The sequence below is a fragment of the Puma concolor genome, chromosome A3 (genome assembly GCF_028749965.1).
Source record: "Puma concolor isolate L17-30 chromosome A3, mPumCon1.1.hap2, whole genome shotgun sequence".
NCBI lineage: Eukaryota > Metazoa > Chordata > Mammalia > Carnivora > Felidae > Puma > Puma concolor.
In genome coordinates, this window is record NC_141669.1 from 6,439,527 (window position 1) to 6,462,065 (window position 22,539).

Sequence of the window (22,539 nt, forward strand, 5' to 3'; positions counted from 1 at the left end):
GTAAATCATCTGATGGAAGAAACTGACCCGTTACCAAAAGTATTAAAATTGTTTCTTGAGAAATTGATCTATATTGAGACATCATGTAATTTCCTTATAGAAATATTTCAGTTATTAGACCAGCCCCTAAAACTAAGTCATAGTTGTTTCACATATTAAAATAGAATAGCCTTTTAAAATTCTTTAAGTCAAAAATCATAGAAATAGCCACTCTTCCACTTGATAAACTGTGCAGAAAAAAGGAGAGTGAAAGGTATGAATTTCACGTAAGAATCACACTCTTTCTTGACACAGCACTGAAAAGATCAGCAAGTAGTAGCATCCGCCAATATGGAAAATAGGAGCAACCGGCTGATATCATGTCAAGAAGTCAAGTGTGATACACAGTTCACTTTTGTTACACTGCAGCCAGAGATTTGGTGGTATGTCTCCTCAGAATACTCCATGATCCATCTCACATAATACTTCATTTTGCAAATAATAGTCTGTATTAATCATTTCTTACGCATAAATATAATTTCCTTTAACTATATTCTCAAAATTTCAAGGGAAAAGAAATTTGTCGGGCCTCTCCAGTATCTCCAGCACATTTGGCACAGGGCTGCATGCACAGCAGGTGCTCAATAAGGAATTAATACCTGCTAGTCGGAATAATGTACTGAACCAGCTTTTAGGTGTTCTAGGTTTTGACCACCAATTTCTGACATTTTTAAATCTACTGGAGAAGGAAAACAAGCCACAGCTCAAAATTATCCAAAAACTTACAATATTATTTTAAATTTTTAAGGAAAAGGTATTTTAACAGAACATAACTTTTTTCCACAATTAATAGTATTTCAAACTATTTGACTTAAAGAGTATTTCAATATGAATTCAATCAAGAGTAAGACTACTGAAAGATGTTCTTTAGAGTTTTAGCCTCCTAAAATTTACATGCATTAGCAATGGTTCCTTAAGGGGCATATATTTATAACATATCATATCTACAATATATTTGTCAAGATAATAGAAAAAAATGCTTGTTTGTCTACATATTATTTAACAACTGTAGGGAAAATTTTCTAGGCATATACTTAGAAAAAATATTCTCTCCCTTCAAACTAAAAACAAACACGAGGGACTAAACAGAAAAGATACTTACAGCTCCTTCTTGATCAACATCAGCTCCCATGGCCAATAAATGTTTTACACATTCTAAATGACCCTTCCGTGCAGCCCAAACCAGAGGAGTAGTTCCATACTAAAATAATAATAATAATAATAATAAATTTAAAATTATTATCAGATCTGTAGTAAAAGAGACAAATTCTCAACATGAATTTTGATAAAAATCATACTTTGAGTATTCTTAAATTACTGTTTATAGAAATTATAATTTTAATCCTAGATAAATCTTATTTTTCCCACTTTCTCTCTCCTGAAGAGATGATTAACCACTTTATGAAATTTCTTTTACCCAACTTTAACTTTCATAATTAGTGACAATTTTTCCATCATAATGTCATACAGCCTCTAATTTTCAACAAGCTTTCAGTGCTTCCTGTATCTTGTGAAATACAATTTAAAGTTCAACAGTATGACTACAGGCAAAAATAGTAACAACCAAATGACAAACGATTCTAAGTACTTCTGAGGCCCAGAGAAGTTTTGGCTTAAAGTCACAAAGCTACTAAGAGGTACAGTAAGACGCAGGACCCAAACAAGCTTGGCTTCAGTCCGTGCTCTAAGCCACCAATCCCAAATCAGCCTCTGAACTTGATAAAATAAACTCTAGCCTAGAAACTGCACTTATTAAAAGCACCTTCTGCTGGAACGTGATTCAAAAGACATCAGAGAATATATATTATTCATAAAAACAATGCTGTATCTTTGGGGAGCCTGCCAATCAAGAGACACATGAATATCCACAGTGATCTTTAACTACATGAGACCAGAGATTAAAATAAACATGTAATAAATGCCTGCTTTCTATAACAGCTCTGTCCAAAACTTTCTGTGCTGATGGAAATGCTCTATAATTCTGCACTGGCCAATACAGTAGCCACTAGTCTCATACGGCTATTGAGCACTTGAAATGTAGCAAATATGACTGAGGAACTTTGTTTTTATATTTTCTGTGTTTAGTACATATATGGGGCACTGCACACAGTAGGTACTAAACATTTTCTCAAAATGTTAGACTGACAGACTAGGTAGCATAATACCTGATTTTGGAGGGGCTTTGAATGCCAGGTCCCATAAAGCATTTTTCAATAGGTCAGAAGGAGAAATTAAAGCTTTCACCATCACATTAAAGTGTCAATCAGAAAACATCAATAGGGGCGCCTGGGTGGCTCAATCGGTTGAGTGTCCAACTTCGGCTCAGGTCATGATCTCGCAGTTTGTGGGTTTGAGCCCCATGTCAGGCTCTGTGCCGATAGCTCAGAGCCTGGAGCCTGCTTCCGATTCTGTCTCCCTCTCTCTCTCTGCCCCTCCCACCCCCCATGTTCTGTCTCTCAAAAATAAATAAGCACACAAGCGGGGTAAGGGGCAGAGAGAGGAGAGGCACAGAATCCAAAGCAGACTCCAGGCTCTGAGCTATCAGTACAGAGCCCAACAAAGGGCTCGAACCCACAAACCATGAGATCATGCCCCAAGCCAAAGTTGGATGCTTAACCGAATGAGCCACCCAGGCAAACCCCAAATACAAGATTTTTAAGTGCCATATTATAAGTATTTGCCATAGTCTCTTTACGGTCCTTGTTAAGCTATAATTTAAGATAATACTTTTTTAAAAATGAGCACAACCTGCATAAAGTGTATAAAATACATCAATCTTAAATTGTACTACTTGACGATTTTTTTTTACATACGTGTGCACCCAAACAAGTACCATCCAGATTAAGAAAAGGACAATTTCTGACATTCCCCTCAGGTTAAGCAATACTATCTGACTTAAATTTATGCTCAAAATGTATTCCAATTATCAAAAATGTCTGATTAATACTATTTTCCTGTATTTCACTGAACTGTTATTAATTTGAAAAGAATACAGTTAGCCACAATGTATCAAGTTCTAATTAAATAAATACTTGTTAAATGTTTGCGATGACGATTAAGGATTTAAAAAATGAACAGAACAAAATTCTGGGAAGCTTTCTGAAGTGGATGGCAAATGAGCAGATGTGAAGGATGAACAGAAAGTAAAGCACAGGAGGAGAAGGCTCCCCACGCTCAAAGGGCACATGCAAAGGCATGGAAGGACCAAGAACACACGAACTGAGGCACCCACATCCTTTGGCCACGTGCAGGCAAGGCAGCTATAGGGCTCAGAAGGCAGAGAGAGGACAAGGCCTATCTTCCCACATCACACCAGGGATCGGTGTCTTTAGCATTTTAAGCATGAGAGAGAGAGAGAGAGAAAACTAAACCTGACTTTTAGAAAAACCACTCTGGCAACAATACAGAAAGCAGACAGAACTGAAGTCACAATAGAAAATTTCAAAAAATGAAAACAGGGAATCATCCCTATTTTCCAGAGAATGATGAATGTGATGTAAAAAAATCAACGGAGGGACACTCAGAAGGTAGTAGTTACAAGGGATCTGCCTGTGACATACCTGACTATATAAAACACATTCATAAACACAATGAGAAGATTCATCAGCGCAATCTCATGCGATCATATAAAGAAACCTATACTCAGACATGCTGCGCGGACATAACGCGGACCGGAACCCGGAAAGGTCTTGCTGACCTACCTTATCCGAGCAGTTAACTTTAGCGCCATTTTGCAGTAGAAGATGCACTATATCCGCATGGCCTCTCCCTGCTGCCCAAATAATGGGGTAAACACTGTACTGCTGGGAGACAGGTAGGTGGGGATGTAAGTAGACAGGAAAAAAGATGAGGAGGGAGCGGGCAAGAGAGAGGAGGAAAGAAAAATCTTTTAGGTGGATATTTACAACACACATGTGCTAAGAAAAGTAAATAACAAAGGGAGTAATACAAAGTAATAACTTAAAAAAATCAAGTTACAGATCATTCTCTACTTAAAAAACAGTCATAAAACATAATCATCAAATAAAATGCACTCAACCTTAAATACATACATATTATGAACATATTTATTTTTACAGATTAATACATTTAATGTGATTTCTAGCCAACAGGCAAGACTAGTAAGAGAAATGTGAAACTATTCTTATATAATCCTTCCATTAACTTGAATAAGTTTCTCTTTTTTTCAGCTTTATTCAGGTATAATTGACAAAATCACAAGATAGTTAAAGAGTACATGATGTGACATACATGTATATAGTACAAAATATAGACAATTTCTCAATCTGCAGTCTGAGACCCAGTCTCAAGTAGAGTAGTGATGCATGTATTACCATTTAAAGAAATGTATAGAAAAATGGTATGGAGATAGATAGATACACACACACACACACACACACACACACACACACACACACATACATACACACACATATATAAACACCCCTTTAAATAAGTTTAGATTAAGAATGCATACCCACAGAAAACAGGTAAGATGACTTAAGGATTTTGAAATCCTAAATTAACATTTAAGCTCTAAGAGCTGCCTTTTTGTTGATAAGAACTGAGCGACAAGCTTAGCTTGAGAAAAAAATTCTCATTGTGCTTTGAAATCACATCCTGCATTATTATCTTTAGTAAGATCTAGATCATTTCCATCGAATATGAAGTCTAAAACGTAACCAGTCTTAAGTGTTCCCTAAGAGAACTTCCCACTTGTGTCACAGTGACATTTTTGCTAATGCTCACCAAACCAGTGACGCTCGGATTGGCGCCATGAGAAAGCAGCAAGTCGACCACTTCGGTGCGGCCTTTGTAACATGCCCACATGAGAGCAGTCCATCCTCCCTAAGGAAAAAAAAGAGGGGAAGCGGGTGGAAAGAAAACTTTTGTGATCACTTCCAAGCACAAAAATGGCATTAATGAAGTGCCTCCTTTGAATATTTTTCTCTAAAACCATTGTTTTACGAAGGCACTACTATGTAGTTTGAAACTCCCAAGCTCCCCGGAGAAATATACAATAGTATCAGAAATAAGTCAAATCTCTTAATTCCAGAAATTATTACTCCAACTTTTGACTCTATCATGGAAACTGAAATAGAGAATATTCATATTGAATTCTTCCACATTTCCAAGTTTTGTTTTGGCTCCTTAAAAATTTTGCTTCAGAACACTTTATATGTCCCTATATATTCTCCTTGTAGGAGCCTAGAGTTTTTCTAGAGAGGAATTCCAGCAATCATATTTGGCTCCTGCATTTAAACACATACTATAGGGGCGCCGGGGTGGCTCAGTCAGTTGAGTGTCTGACTCTTGATTTCAGCTCAGGTCATGATCTCATGGTTCATGAAATCGAGCCCCACATCAGACTCTATGCTGACAGTGTGGAGCCTGCTTGGAATTCTCTCTCTCCCTCTCTCTCTGCTCCTCCTCTGCTCGTGTGCACGCACACACTCACTCTCTCTCTCTCTCTCTCTCTCTCTTTCAGAATAAGTAAATAAAAACTTAACAATAAACACGACCTATAAATCCCAGATCATTACGGCACCTCTTCCTAAAAAAGACAGGACGCTAAGGTAATGATCTGTAGATCATGATATCCAGGGGCGAAGTCATCAAGTATGAATTACCAGGATGATAACTTTCTATTTTCTAAACTACAGGAGCAATTTTCTTTTCTACTGTTTTTTATTTTAAGCAATTTTCTCTTCAGCTAGAACACAACTCAGTAAAAGAGACCAATGTAATCAAATTATACTAAGAAATGAATGTTTTGTCTTTGAACCGGCATTTAAATCCACATTTGGTTTTGAGAATATAAATCACTTAATCCTTCTCTGATTCTCTTTCATCATCACTAAAAAGGAGATTAAAAAAAATACTTGCCCTAATCTAGAAAAGGCACAATTGTAGAAAGGGAAAACAGATCAGCAGTGGCCAGGGGCTGAGGAGGGGGTGGAGGGGAATTATAAAGGGGCAGCATGGGGGTACTGTTAGCGGTGAAACGGCTCTGTTTAAAATGTGGCGGTAGACGTACACATGATGCACTTGTCCAGACCCGTAGAACTGTACAGCACAAGAGGGAATTGTACTGTATGCAAATTTTTCAAAAATCAACCAGAACGTGGAGAGAAAAAATAGAATACAGACTGGGCCAAATGAATCTAACTATATTACAAATGAATCACATAATCACATAACTACTTAGAAGCTAACCGTAGGTAACTTTGGAAAGCAATGTTTTGACTGAATACTGTAATGTTAAAAACAGAAAGAACTATGCACAGACACTGTACTAAGTAGGCAAACCTCTTTCTCTCAGAGTATCGATTAGAAATTCTGTAGCTACTTTAATTTGTATCCTAGAGTTGAACAAATAAGTGAATACATTGTGCAGATAATAGGGCCAGATTTCTCATTATCAGAGAAGGGTTACAAATTAAGGAAAGGGAAAAGTCTATAATGAATTTGGTTGGCAGTATTAACCTGGTCTCTTTAAAAAAAGATACATCCCCCCACACACCCAAATAGATATAGAAATAGATGCATGTATATGCAAGAATTAGCATAAAGACATCTATCTTCTATGTCTATCCATTGAGAAGGACTATAAGCAGTGACACCCCAGTAATAACAAGCATACCTAACACCAAGATATTGGTTTCTCAATACCATTTTCCAATAAAAGAAAACGGGCTTCCATGGAAAACTGATTGATTCCAGAGCTAATAATCAGGAAAATAAGCCAGGAAAAATACAAGATGAACCTGAGCCTGAAGCATCTTGCGATGCCGGAAAATAAGGACAGCACATGTTAAAAGGGTATAGAAGCTTCCATGGCCAAAGTTGGAACAACCTGAGCAGGAAAACAGGTACAGAACCAAATTATAAACTGGAGAACAAAATAAATATTCATCAGGGGCGCCTGGGTTGCTCGGTCGGTTAGGCACGTCCAGCTCTTGATTTCAGCTCAGCTCACGATCTCAGTCTGTGGGTTCCAGCCCCCTTGGGATTCTCTCTCTCGTCTCCTCCCCAGCTTGCGCTCTGTCTCTTTCAAAATAAATAAACACTTAAAAATAAATAAATAAATATTCATCAGACCATATATATCCATAGATAGGTAACTACATACAGATACGGGGGGGGGGGGGGGGGCGGGGGCCGCGGGGCAGGGTGTGCAGGGGAGAGAAACAACTCTTCCTTACGGAAGAATTCCAATTGATCAATGTACAGAGAATGAGGGGAGTAGGAAAATCACCATTATAACACCACATTAATAACTGCTGCATGCAAGATATACTGATAGATGTTAAAACAAATGAGTGAAAGTTTAATCAAAAGCAGTATCTTCTCCAACATATTTAGCAATTACAAAGGGGAAAATAGTAACCTGGCAGACACTACCTTAACCAAGAGACCAAGGTCAACTTCACCAGTGACAAACTCTGCTAGCATGTACCTAGATGCACGGAGAAGGGAATATGGTCTCTATGGTATCCTTCCCCAGCAAAGTATAATCTCAACCTAATCATGAGAAGCATCAGACAAATCTAAATTGAGAGAGATTCTAAAGATGCCACAGGAGTGATCTTCCAAAGTGTCAAGGTCATAAAAGACAAGGAAAGGCTGACAATTTAGCTCAAATTATAGAGCTGAGTATTTAGTCAAGTTTCACATATACCAGTATTTCAATCTTTAAAATGCCTTCCCAGAACTGTTTGAATATCATGCTCTCATTTTAATTTGTATAATGTCACCCTATGCAAGCATCTAGGAGATTAACATTTAATCCTGAGATAACGATACCCAAATTTGCAAATGAAAAGATCAGAACCGAATACCTACAGCAGTAGCTGTAGTTCAGTGCCCACAAAGGTCCTCTCAAGGAAAAACCCTCACTAGATTCCCAGATGTTACACCCCGGAGTTCTTCCTGAACCCCAGCAGCGCCTGGCGGTCGCCCTCCTCTCCTTACACAAGTCCCAAGGACTCTGCCTTCCCTCATGGCTCAGCTGCTGCCACCCACCCGATCCTGTCACATTTCGGTCCCTCGATACTAACTACTCAGGGAGACAAGGTCCTCAGTTTTCCCAACTTTTGGCATTTGAAAGCCAAACGCAAAGACCCTTTAGATATGTTAAAACAAGTTGTGGTGATTACTTAGGGGAAATAAAAAATATGGAGAACTAAAAAAGCTTAAGATAATTTTGTGCAATCTTGCTAAGTTTGACACATTCAATAACATGTACTCTATAGTTCCTCACTCCCTGCTAATAAACAGGGCAGCAGCGATAGAGGAGAAAGCCTTTGGAGTAAGGCAGACCTGGGTTCAAACCTCGGCCTGACTTCTTTGGGCACAGGGCACTTCTTCCAGTTTCAATTTCCTGAACTATATCCATTGAGAACAAAAGGAATTCCCAGCCCATGGGATTGTTCTGAGAAGTCAACTCACCATAGAGAAGCTAACGCGTATAAAGGGACCAGGCACAGAATGGGAACCTAATATTAATCCATGTGATAAACAGGTTTGGTGCCTTTAACAAGATATTGAGAACTAGGAAACCCCATGAGTTTCCCTTCTACTTTATATGTCAGTAAGATGAGAAGACCACACTTTATTCCTGCCTGCCATACCCATTCTCTGCCTGGGTTACTGACATCATGGAATTCTCTCCCTAAACTTTTAAATTTTTTTTTTCAACATTTATTTATTTTTGGGACAGAGAGAGACAGAGCATGAACGGGGGAGGGGCAGAGAGAGGGAGACACAGAATCTGAAACAGGCTCCAGGCTCCGAGCTGTCAGCACAGAGCCCGACGCGGGGCTCGAACTCACGGACCGCGAGATCGTGACCTGAGCTGAAGTCGGCCGCCCAACCGACTGAGCCACCCAGGCGCCCCTCTCTCCCTAAACTTTTAGAGCAATATACTTCAAGTCCTTTTCAGAAATAAGCAGGATAAAAATGGTTCTGTATCTTTATATAAAAATAAGTATCCCACCCACTTCATTAAGTGTGAGAATACAACTAAGCTTATGGAAGTAAACACACCATGTAAATTATCATAGTAAGCGTAAGACAGCAGAATGCTGCGGTTTCTTAAAAACTCAGACCGCCTGCACTTCACATTATTAGCAAAGTAATGCACGTTTTAGACACCACGGCAGATCAATTCCTTCCTCTCTTCCACTACTAAAGCTAACTTTGGAAAAGGCTTAACATTTTGCAGGATAAATAGGCTAGAAATGATCTCTTTCTTCATCTTTATGCTTTAAACAGATGCCAAGATCCAGTAAGAGCTCAGATAATAAAGAATCACATCTTGTTAAACTTGTAATGTGTATAGATGGCATGGCCGAACACAATTACATTTTTAAAATAAATTTATAAATATTATTCTGGAAATTATCACTTTGAACTGAAAATATTTATAAGACTATACTGTCCCTCTTGAAGTTCCTCTTTAAAGGAAACAATTCTTTCACATTTGTTTCAAAACATTGTTACATTGAAAGTCAATGAGTTGTTTTTAATAATATTTTAGAATTTTAAACTCTGAAATAAACCAAGAATAACAATAACTAAGAATACTCTAAAAGAGGTTCATTGTATCACCTGGGCTTTAACACATTCCTGAGAGTCATTTCAGTGCCCAGCCCCAGACCCTAAGAACGTTATTATAATAGCACCTCCTGCACGAGAAGCCAAGGTCCCAGACATGTCTACTACTGGTAATAAGACTCCGGCTAATGAAACGTACCATAGCCCTCACACATACCATGTCGCGGTGCTCCAAGTTGACCCCACATTTCAGCAGTTCCTCCACAATGTGCACGTGCCCTTCCTTTGATGCCGAGATCAGCGCTGTCCAGTTATCCTGGAACACACAGTACAAACATTACCATTTCAAAACCAAAAAACAAAAATCCAAAGTGAGGAAAAATAAGTTCGACTTCACATACCAAATGATCATACCAAATTGACATGATGTGACCCCACTGTGAACTAGTCTAAAACAACACCGCAGCATAAGCTCTGGCAAGAAGTTATCCGTCTGCCTGCATGACCGCAGTGTGTCAAGTGCTCTCACAGCTGCTTGCTCTTGTCACTGGCCTTCTAACCACACTCTGAGGTTTCGTGGAAAAAGGAAAGATGACTATCAAAACTTCACAGCTAATCCTTGTGGCTAGCAACCATTGCTACAAGTTGAAACTAAAGAGCTTGTCATCAGATTTAAGAGCACGTTCACAGGCTATTAAACTAACGCAATCCCACATGATGGATTTAGAAACTATGTGATAAAGAACTACTGTCCTTTGTTTTCAAATAAGGCTACAAGCGCCCAGGTATATGTGCTCCCTGTTCAGCCAGGGCCATCTGGGTATAAAAAACAGGAAGTGCTGAGACCTTTCACCGAAAATAAAAATTCCTCTCCTGTATCCCCCCTCTAACAAGCAGACTTGGGTGGGATAGGAGGCAAAGTTAAGACAGATCTGAAAGCACAACCGTAACCTACTAATTCTGAATCCCTTCTCAAAAACAAAGAGCAAAGTTATGGAAAAGACAAGAACAACAAAGAAGTAGATTATTTTAATATATACCAAATCTTCCAGATTGCAATTAGCTCCATTCTTAATTAATTCTTTCACTATTTCCAAGTTGCCTTGTTCAGCAGCTATCATCAGTGGAGTCTGGCCACACTAGAGAATATAAAAGACACAGAGAGCTTTTCAAGATGCTGTACTTGAACTGAAATGCCACAGTTAAATATACCCTGCGTATCACAATGGTATGTCAAACATTGTTTACAGAATTTCTTAAGTTTACAAACACCTTTGAAATCTTAAGTTTCCAGTTGACTAATAACATAAAAGTCAAAGAGAAAACAAAACGGTTTTTTTTACTACAGCATTAGTAGTCTACTTTGATGCTAAATTTCATTCAAAATAAATAAACATGAGGGGAACCTGGGTGGCTCAGTCAGTTAAGCGTCTGACCTTGGCTCAGATCATGATCCCATGGTTCGTGAGTTCGAGCCCCACAATGGGCTCTGCACTGACAGTGGAGCCTGCTTGGGATTCTTTCTCTCTCTCTCTCTCTCTGTCTCTTTCTCTCTTCCTCTCTCTCTCTCTGCCCCTCACTTGTGCTTTCTCTCTCAAAATAAATAAACTTAAAAAACAAATAAGTCAACATGAATAATACTAGGCTCTGAAAAGTAATCACCACAATGTATATAAAAATCTTCGCATTCGGGGCACATGAGTGGCTCAATTAGTTAAGCATCCAACTTTGGCCTGGGTCATGATCTCACCGTTCCCGAGTTTGAGCCCCGTGTCGGGCTCTGTGCTGACAGCTCAGCACCTGGACCCTATTTCAGATTCTGTGTCTCCCTCTCTTTCTCTGCCTCTCCCTCACTCACGCGGTCTCTCTCTCTCTCTCTCTCTCAAAAATAAACATTTTTTAAAAAACTCTTAGCATATTTATGGTAACCAAATTCTCTAACTATAGCAGATAGAATATGATACAGAATGTGGTTTTAATATATTTAAGATGTTTGTTAAGGGCAAAGGGGAGGAAAGTAAAATAATAAATAAAAACAATCTAGGTGCTATATATATAATATACATAAACAGTTTTTTTAAGACCTCCCTTCTAATCTTAATTCATTAAACTAAAGCTTCTGCTCATTACACCACAGTTGCCCAGCCTGTGTGCCTAGAATAAGACACAGTAATAAGGGACAGTACTTCCTGAGCCCTGAGACAGCGTGGCAGGGCCCGGGCAGCCAGATCCGGGGATGGGTTCGCCTCCAGCAGCAAGACTCACCTACAGCAAGGGCAACGCACACACTGGCACCTTCTGTAAGGGCCACGGTGTGAAACAGGTTAGCGGCTCTGGGCTAACGGTGACGGTACTAAAGGTATTACCACATACTTAAGGTATACGAGAAAAGATTTACACCAAAAATTAAGTTCAAGTAGATAAATATGTATCTAAGCATCTATTTACTATGTGTATATCAGTGGGGGGTGGGGGAATAGCCGTGATTTTTAAAATGCTGATATGACATCGTTTCTCTGCTTAAAATCCTCAGTGGTTTCCTGTTGCTCTTTTGGATCAGAACCAAAATACTGACAGTGGCTGTGGCAGGACTACCTCAAAACCTATTCTGGGCCATTCCCTCCTCACCAACAAACCCGTAAGCTCTTTCCCACCTCTGGACCCTCACACAAAGTTTTCCCTCTGTCCCACCCAATTAACTACCAAGAATAAAGTCGCGGCTGTTTCTAAGTTACTCTCTCTCCACAACTGTAGTTAGAAGATTGGTTAAGCAAGAACTAATAGAATAAACAAATGTTTTGTTATAAGGCCCAGCTTATAAGGTCACATCAGCTCTTGGGTCAAACATCAACCCCTCAGGGAAGCCTTACCAACTCCTCTAGTCTTCCTTTACTATACTAATCCTTGTTTGTAATTACTTACATTTGTGGGATTAACACCTGATTATTTATCCTTTCTCTTAAAGGCTCTAAACTCCACGAGAGTAAGAAGCATGTCTGTTCTTTTATTTAATACTATATCCCCCCCCCCCCAAAAAAGAGAGGCAAACCAGGAAACAGACTCAACTATAGACAACAATCTGATAGTTACAGGAGTGGAGGGGATGGGGGATGGGTCAGGCGGGTGATTGGGGGGATGCGCCTGGGTGATTGGGGAGGCGCCTGGGTGACTGGGGGGCACCTGGGTGATTGGGGAGTGCCTGGGTGATTGGGAGTGCCTGGGTGATTGGGGAGTGCCTGGGTGATTGGGGGGCGCCTGTGTGACTGGGGGGGGCGCCTGGGTGATTGGAGGGGCGCCTGTGTGACTGGGGGGGGCGCCTGGGTGACTGGGGGGGCGCCTGGGTGATTGGGGGGGCGCCTGGGTGACGGGGGGGGCGCCTGGGTGATTGGGGGGCGCCTGGGTGATTGGCAGACACCTGAGACACCTAGTGGCTCAGTCAGCTAGGCATTTGACTCCTGGTTTTGGCTCAAGTCACAGTCTCACGGTTCCATGAGTTCAAGCCCGCATTGGGCTCTGTGCTGGCGGTGCAGAGCCTGCTTAGGATTGTCTCCCTCTCTGTCTCTGCCCCTCCCCTGCTTGTTCTCTCTCTCTCTCTCTCTCTCTCTCTCTCTCTCATTTTTTTAAAAAACAAGCGAATAATTACAGTAATTGGCAAAAATGCAACAGATGCTATTATAAGAAGAACATAAGAGTTAAACACAAATATTGGTTTAAACAAAGCACACACGTAAAGTGCATTAAACACAGACATTCTTATAGAACAACGGATACTAAATTACATGTCATTCAACCAAAGTCATTAGGGAATGAGGTATTATCCACAAACAGATTTTCCAGGTGAAAAAGTTGATCCTTTAAACATTAAATTTGATTATATATTGTATCATAGCCATTAATTTATAAAGCAATGCACACATTACTTACTACTTATTAAACAGATTACCTTTACACATCATGTTTACAATTCTGAGTCACAACTACAGACATCAATCATCACACCCAGCTTGCCTCTGTCAGCTCTAACCTCTTTGACCAACTTTCTGCAGCACCCTTCTCCCTTCTAATCAACCAGGATAAAAAGTGAGACAACAAAGTCATTGGTACAATATATAAATTAAAGCCAATTAACCCTGAATCTATGGCCCTAAGGATATATGAATTTTACATCAGAATTTTCAGATTAGTAACTCCAGAGATTCAGAAGTTTTTTGTTTACTTTTGGGAGTCACAGTCACGTCAGATAGTTCACAGAGACAGGTGCTTCTAGCATATGAGGGGAAAAAATAACGTAGATGTGTAAAAATACCTATAACACAAACACGAAAGATGATATAAATGTGATTAACTAGAAACACGCCAGACGAAAGACTTGAATAGTCGTTAGTTTCTCTTGCAGAAACTATTAGTTGTCTCCCAATATCGAGTGACGGGATTGTGTTAGGGGTGGCAACGTGCTCAGCTTAAAAACAAAACCAAAAACAAAATGCCCACGTAGTTCAGCCTGGCTTGCAGCCGGAATGATCCCAGGACACTGCCCCGGCTAAGTGGCCCAGGCCGGCCCGGGAACCAGACAAGCTCGGCCGGCCTGTCTCTGGGCTTCTTGCCTCACGAGACACAATGCCGGCGTTGTGACGGCCAACGCGCAGTGACCAGCACACAGTGAGGAGTGGACAGAAGGGCAGAAGGAGCCTGGGAAGATCTCCTGAAGCCGTCATATCAACCTTGGCATGGTTCCTCCGGCTTATCATCGCGTGAGAAAAATAAGACCTCAAGTTGATGGAGACATGGTTGTAGGAGCTGTCGCACGCAGTCCAAAGCGATCCTTAACTGATACACCTTTGACAACTACACCACTCAAAAAGATAAATTATTTACCAAAAAGGTTGCCGTGAAGTTATTACATTCTAAAAGATAGAAGAAAAGTGACCTTATAAGCTGGGCCTTATAACAAAACGTTCGTTTATTCTATTAGTTCTTGCTTAACCAATCTTCTAACTACAGTTGTGGAGAGAGAGTAACTTAAAACAGCCGTGACTTTATCCTTCCATTTTTAAATGAATCACTAAAGGCCCTTTCCATACCTAATCCCACGCATCCCAGCAAACCCCAAGCCCACTGCTTTCCAAACTACATGGGATCACTTGTTCACATAACCCTTACTCCACTTACGATGACCTCAAGCCGGAACACATTAGAACAGAACGCTGCACCAAGGGACGTTCCCCCGACAGGTCACCATACTTTATCTCAGCTCCCCAGAAGACTACAGTGCAAAAACACTTCCTACTCAGGATCCCTTTTTGTTGTTCCCAAATCCTAGGTAGTCCTACTTGAATTTATTTAGGTGTACCAGACCTCAATCACCAGTGCCCTTTAAAGCACATCTTGGGAGAATATATACTTCTTCCAATAATTGTAATGAAACTAAAACATTTTTAAATTCTTTGAAATTTGCCTCAGAGCCTATTTCTAAGCACATAACAAAATCCACTCCTTGAATTGACAGTCCCACTTCATTTTCTTGGAGAATACTGTCCCACCTCAGCACTAAAATCTTATACCAAGAAGACCTCAGAGAAACTTTCTGTTCTTTTCTAAAAATAAAAGCCCATCACTACTTTACAAAGGGTGAAGACCTGCCATCACTGAGAATGTTCACAGGCTGAGATTTATCTAGTTTACAAATAAAGCAGAAAGAAAAGGTGGCAGGAAATTAGCATTTACTGATGGCAGCCAATTGTATGCTAAATACAGAAATTTCCCCCACATTATTTTATTTTATTTTAAGGTTTATTTATTTGGGGGGGGGGGGTGAGGGAGAGGAGAGAGACAGACAGACAGAATCCCAAGCAGGCTCCACGCCATCAGCACAGAGCCCAACACTGGGCTTGAACTCACAAACCACAAGATCATGACCTGAGCCAAAATCAGGAGGCAGATGCTTAACCGACTGAGCCGCCCAGGCATCCCACACAGGCTAAGTTCTTCTTGCTTTTTGTTTTTAAAGTAGGTTCTACAACCCAGTATGGAGCCCAACATGAGGCTAGAACTCACGACCTTGAGATCAAGACCTGAACTGAGATCAAGAGCCAGTGGCTTAACTGTATTTTATTGATTTGAGACCTTTTCAAAACTGATAACCAAAACACATTAACATAAGGTAATTACATACTTTTAGGGGCAACAAAGAAGAGAGGAAATCCACACAACTTTATAGAATTCTATAAAATTTAAATTTTATAAACACTTGTAGAAGCAAAATACAATAAAAGGACTTGAGAAAGCTACTTTGTCTCCATCACTCACGCTGAGCCATAGTTTAACAATCCAGGTTGTTTCAAATCATTATTTTAAAACTCAAATTTGAATGGATACAATACTACACTAGATATAAATACTATTAATATCAGTTAAATGCTACCTCATGCATGATGTCAACTTAAGCTCTATACCAAATATGCTTAATTCTTTACACGAATTAGATTAATAAAATTTTGTGCTCATTGATGTGCTATATTTGTCCTTGCATGTGAGGCTATTTTTTCAGTATTCCCATAGAAAATGTCTATGAAGTAATACTTACTATTTTTAAACTATAATCATTTTATTATTCCAAGTATGTTAATATATACTAATTAAAATGACCACTTTTGTAAGTAATTCTTTTTATTTTTTAAATATATTTTTAAGTTGATTTATTTATTTTGAGAGAGAGACAAGAGTGAGGGAGGGGCAGAGGGAGAGGCAGAGAGAGAGATCCCAAGAGGGCTCTGCACACTCAGTGTGGAGCCCAACGTGGGGCTCGAACCCACAAACTGCAAGATCATGACCTGAACCAAAATCAAGAGTTGGACGCTTAACCGACTGAGCCACCCAGGTGTCCCTAAGTAATTCTTTCATAACAGTGAACAATCTCCAATTATAAATTTTCTCTTATCTGTTTAGAACAATTATTGACAATGCACAATCACAGAGGAGTTACCTACCCAAAACATACTGTGTTCAATATAGAAACACTGAATGTATCAGTACATCATTGGATGAACTTATTCTGAAAACTCAAAGAATGGCAACAGAGCATAAACAGATTATGATCTGAAATCAAATAGAACAGAGTTCAAATTTGGGTTCTATCAGGTAATATCTTGGATAGGAAACTGAGGGATTAAGTCCTTTACCTGTAAATCAAGATAAGTATCAGCATTATTCTTTTATTTATTATTATTTTGCAATGTTTATTTATTTTTGAGAGAGAGAGAGAGAGACAGCACAAGCAGGGGAAGGACAGAGAGAGAGGGGGACACAAAATCTGAAACAGGCTCCAGGCTCTGAGATGTCAGCACAGAACCCAACATGGGGCTCGAACTCACAAACTTCAAGATCATGACCTGAGCCAAAGTCGGACACTTAATCAAATGAGCTACCCAGGGGCCCCTCAGCATGAGCTGATTCAATAAAAACACTAACTATCACAAGGTTATTGCAGTAACAAAATTTTTTTGTTAAGATTTCCTTATGAGAGCTAACATTTAATGAAATTTAGGTACCCTATGTCAAAAATAATCATAGTCATAAACTAATAACTGTTGATTCAACAGCTTTAAAAACATTTATAATATTTGCATATTCATGTTCATAGCAGCGCTATTTAGGCAATAGCCAGGAGGAAGAAAAATCCCAAAAGTCCATCAATACATAAATGCATAAACAAAATGTGGTATATACGTACAACTGAATGTTACTCAGCTTTAAAAAGGAAAGAAATGTTGTCACACGCTACAACATGATTGCACCTTGAGGATATTATGCTAAGTGAAATAAACCAGTCACAAAAAGACAAATTCTGTATGATTCCACTTTTATGAGGTACAAAGAGCAGTCAAGTTCCTAGAAACAGAAGTAGAGGAGTAGCTGCCAGGGGCTGGGGAGAGAAAGAAATAGGGAGTTGGCGCTTCAAGTACTTTTAACAATCTCACCAAGGTTAAGAACTTCCTATTTCTTACATTTTTCCTTGGCACAACGCCTTGTACACAGTAGTCGGTAGTCAACCAATGTTTGTTCAAGGATTTTAATTTCAGAAACTTGGTCTTACCTCGTTTCTCTCATCTACATCTTTGCATTTTTCTAGAAGAGCTTTCAGGGCAGGAATGTTTTCCTCTTCTACATAATTTATTACACTCTGTGATATCAGAACTGACATTTTCACGAAAAGTTGTAGTTCTCTTTATTGCAAAACCTGTCAAAAGCAGATTAGATAAAACACATATATTGATTGGGAAAGCACAGATGTGACTGAGGGGAAAAAAAAAACTAATTTACTGCTAACTATATTATCATTCTTCGCCTTACATTTGTACAAGTAGACCTCCACCTGCAGGAGCGAAGGCCCCACAGCCCAGCTGTCAAAACGCCCACCCCACCCTTGCCAAGACTCACACACAACTCGGGCTCAACTCATCCGAGTCCCGAACTCCACACTCATCCCCCCGGCCGTCCTCATCACCTCCCCTACACAAAAGGAAGTGTTCCACGTCTCCTCCACCTCAGGAACTGGCAGCTCCAGCTCTGTTCCTCCACGGAATTCTCTCTGCCTTGTCTCACCCTCTCTGCTCCACATTCAGTCTATTAGCAAATCCTTTTGGCTCTACCTATAAAACATATTTCACATCCAACCACTACTCACCACCTCCATCACAACCACCCTGGTCCAAGCCACTGTGACTTCTCATCTAGATCCTAACTGTTCTCCTTCCTTCCGTTCGCCTTCCTCACAATCGATCCTCCGCGAGGCAACCACAGCGATCGTCTGAAAACATAAGTCTGACCAGAGCTTCTTAATGCATAACATGCATCGGCATCACCTAGACAGTCTGTAAAACACAGATGCCTGGGCTTCGTCCCCAGAGTCTGACTTGGTAGCTGTGGGTGCAGCCCCTGAGTCTGTATCTTTAACAAGGTCCCGGCAGCCACTGCTGCTGACTGAAGAACCACACCTGGCAGAGCACTGAGTCAGATTACATCCTTCTTTGCTCAAAGCCTTCCAATGGCTTCGCCAGGAACTCAAATCACGGGTGTTACTTTGGTCTCGATGACTCTGAGTGACCTCATCTCCCACCACTCTCCCTTATCCATTTCATTGCCTGAAGAGGTCAAGCGCTGTGCCACCCCAGGGATTCTGTCTGCCTAAATCTCTTCCACCGAAATGCACATGGCTCCCTCCCTCACTTCCTTCAATCACCTTGTTAGGAAAGTCTAATCTGGCCATGTGATGTGAAATAGTAACAACCTCACACATACTCCACAGGGGTCCCCACAGTCCCACCTCCTTGCCCTCCTTTATTTCTCAGCGGCCCTTACCACCATTGGAAATACGACATATTGTGTGTTTATTGTCCATCTACCATTACTAGAATGTAAATGCAAAAAAAGTAGGCACGATGTTGTATCCAGTTGGACATCCAAATACAAATAAACAAATCTCAACCCATACCTTACACAAAATGCATATACTAAAATTGACCTAAATATCTAAAAAACACAAAACTTCTAGAAGATAATATAGACTATTCTGGATTAAACAAAGATTTCTTTGATATAACACTAAAAGCATAGTTCTCAAAAAAAGAAAATCATTAAATCAGTTCACCGAAATTACAAACTTTTTCTCTAAGAGAATACCATTACCTGGGACTAGTGATGTCTTTTTTCCTTCCATTCCCCCCCCCCCCCCCCCCCCGCCTTGAACAATGTCAATTACTGGTATTCCACACTTGTCCCCTCATCGTACTTTATAGCTCCTGACTTCTCGAGTTTCACGCGTTCAAAGACCGACAGGAATCATGCCCCAGGATGGCTCTACCCCGAGCTTTACTCATACCTGATTTCTATGATGAGATTTAGAACCTGAGAGCTGAAATTCAAATGAGTTTTGGGACTCTGAGTTAAAGGTGAACTGAGACTTTGGGGGCCCTTGGGATAGGTTGATGTGTTTTGCATGTGGGATGGAAGTCTATCTTTGGGGACCAGAAGACAAACTATTCCACTATATGATTCCATTTATATGACATTCTGAAAAAGGAAAACTATATGGACAGAAAATAGAACAGAGGTTGTCAGAGTCTAAGGGGGGAGAATGAGGTGACTACATTGGGGTACAAGAGCATTTGGAGAGTTCTTGGACTATTCTATATTCTGATTGTGGTGGTAGTCACATGATTATATGCATGTGTCAAAATTCAAAACTGGACACTAAAAAGGTAAATAATATTGGTGTAAATTGTACCTCAATAATACCTTATTTTTTTAAAAATCCTCAAAGTTAAGTAACTTCATTCCTCAGAATCAATTCTAAAAACACAAAAAACATGGACAAAGATTTTAAATACAACACAATTTTATTCATAAGAACAAAAACTCAGATATGGGAGATTACATAAATTATGATATGGTCACACAGTGGAATCAGATAGAGTCGTCGACATGTTTCCAAAAAAATATACTAACGAAAAAAAATGTTCGTGATATATTTAGTGGCAGAAAAAAAACTACAACAAAAAACCAAAAAAACTATACAACATCTCAACTATTTTAAATATATACATTTTAAAGTACTGAAATGAAACAGATCAAATGGTGATGGCATTAATGTAAATTTTATTTTCTTTAGAAACTTTATTTCCTAATGCTTATCCCCTCTCCAGGAAGTATAATTGACATACAATACCCTATTAGTTTCAAGTGTACGTTGTTATCTCCATCTGTCACTACACAAAGCTATTACAATACTATTGACTCTACTGACTGTACTCCCGAGGCCGTACATTACATCCCCTAGAATATGATATTTTACCACTGCAAACCAGTGAGAGAAATTTTTTGAAGTCATCGCCAATATCCAACGCCTCCATTTGTTCTCACATCTTCTAGGATCGAGGCTAAAACCCCACTCAACCCCACAGCCCAGCCAAGCTGAAGCACTCAGAGTTGCCCCCACCTGCGTCCTGCTCCACACACCCCTCCCTTTTGCTCAACTTACTCCCTCCATTTTGAACACTATCCTCACATCCACCCTTTCAAAGCACTGACTGCTCTCTTCAGTGTGCAACAGTTACCATTTTCAGTCTAATGTACTTCCCAACATCTGAGATCGGCCAACCCCACTCTCAGTGCCCTAGTTCAGGGCCTTCACCATATATGCTAATCAAGACTCCTGAGGGTACAAGAGACAAATTTAACCCAGCTTCAGCCAAACAGGAGATTTATTTTAAGGACACTGATTTATTTCCCATAAGCACACTGTGGGAAAGGTGGGTGTCCCTGGACCTCAAATGCCAGGAGAATTCTCATTCTCTATTATAGACCAACTTTTTCTACACAAGTGGAAAAATGGCTGCCAAGAGCTATCTAGGCCCAAATCAGGTTCTCAAATCAGACAAAGCAGATGGTGGTTTGTTCCCAGATTCAAAAGTCCCAGCTTGGATCAAGTGCCAACCAGAACCAATTAACTATGGTCACAGGGTTGGGAGGGGGTTACAAGGTCACATAGTATTGGCACTGTTTTCAGAAAAGAGAAAACTGTTATAATCTAGGCACTTGTCCTAAAAATTCCTACTGCACCATCTCTCACCTGGATCAATGTGATAGTCCCCCAACTTAAGTCTCCTGTCTCCAGTCTTCCCCTACCTCAACCAAACTGCCACAGCGAAGCAAGAGGGATCTAAAATAACTTCTTTTTAAAATCCTTCTGTTAGTTCCCCATAAATTCATGCCGGGAGAACAAAAGATGGTGGTTTTATTACTCACGAGTCATTCAAGGAATTGAAGCCCCTGAAGCCTTTAAACGCCATTGTAAATATTCACTATTCAATTCTACGATTCCTATGGAAAACTCTGCTCTATGCAGAGCAGTGAGAACTCATACACGCATTCCTGGATTATGATGGTGAAGACAGGTAGATCCTTCACAGTCTGGCCACATCTGACCATTGCAGCCCCACCTCTGTCTCCCCTTCCAGACCCATCCCTCCCACCCTCTACCCAAACCTGCTTCCCCACTCCCAGGTCCAGGCAGACTAATCTACTAATCTGACCGCCCCACACTTTCTTTTTGCTAGGCCTCCGCACCCATATCCCCCTGAGTTTAGAAAGCCCATCCTCCACAGATATGCCCAGACAGTTTCTACTCGTCTTCTGGACGTGGCTCTAACGTTATCTTTTTCTGGAAGCCTCCACTGGCTGGCTGCTTACTCTGAGTTGGGCCAGTGCCCTGACTCTCCGACTCCACACTCTGTGCATACACCTAAATTTAGACTGCTTATATACCATTTTACTCACCCTTGTCCACAGCTCTAAACTCCAAGTTCTTGCAAGAATCACCTGGTATCTAACACAATGCTCATAAAATTGGGGCCGAGAAAGAGAAAAGCAGCCCCTGGCGGTCAGGAACTGGCCTGGCACACACAGCCTGACCCTGGTACTGTCATGTGAAGATAAACACGGACAGCCAAGTGACTGTGTAGCGTATACCCAAGAAACAATGAATAGCATGGCGGGGGCGGGGGGGGGGGGAGTTTTAAGTAAAAGTGAGAGCTAAGACACGTAAGATCCTCCATATTTGACCTTTTCACCTACCAAAATATCGAGAAGAGAGATTCGGGATGTAAGATCAAAGAAACCATGCGACTGGAGATTTTTTTTTTTTGAAATCTTTGAAAACTCAAAGATGATTAGATGCCAAGCATAGGTGGCTGGAGGAGGGTGCAGCCATTAACAAAAAGAGGGAAGAGGGAACTCGGAAGTGGGGGGAAGGGTGGAGTCAGGAGTTCTCTCTGCAGGGTAGTGCCCCCCTCCCTCCTCACCACTCCCGCCCTGGGGTGCCTTGGCAGGCTGAATTTGAGGTGCTCCAAGAAGAGCTGGGTTGGATAATCCACCGGGCACTGGGAA

General features: G+C 40.5%; 1 protein-coding gene across 9 annotated transcripts in view; it reads right to left on the reverse strand.

Moving 5' to 3' along the window:
* The window catches only part of KIDINS220 (kinase D interacting substrate 220), a 95,512-nt gene that overhangs the window by 71,542 nt on the left and 1,431 nt on the right, over positions 1–22,539 (reverse strand). For 6 of the 9 annotated variants that reach the window (XM_086699966.1, XM_086699964.1, XM_086699963.1 and 3 more), the window contains exons 2-7: positions 17,690–17,833; positions 10,638–10,736; positions 9,815–9,913; positions 4,789–4,887; positions 3,741–3,842; positions 1,142–1,240 (exon numbers count right to left, since the gene is read on the reverse strand). In XM_086699966.1, coding sequence (XP_086556092.1) covers positions 1,142–1,240; positions 3,741–3,842; positions 4,789–4,887; positions 9,815–9,913; positions 10,638–10,736; positions 17,690–17,797 — 606 coding nt within the window. In that variant the 5' untranslated portion in view covers positions 17,798–17,833. The remainder of the gene's footprint in view (positions 1–1,141; positions 1,241–3,740; positions 3,843–4,788; positions 4,888–9,814; positions 9,914–10,637; positions 10,737–17,689; positions 17,834–22,539) is intronic. The other 3 variants (XM_086699967.1, XM_086699965.1, XM_086699961.1) reach the window with 1 other exon arrangement.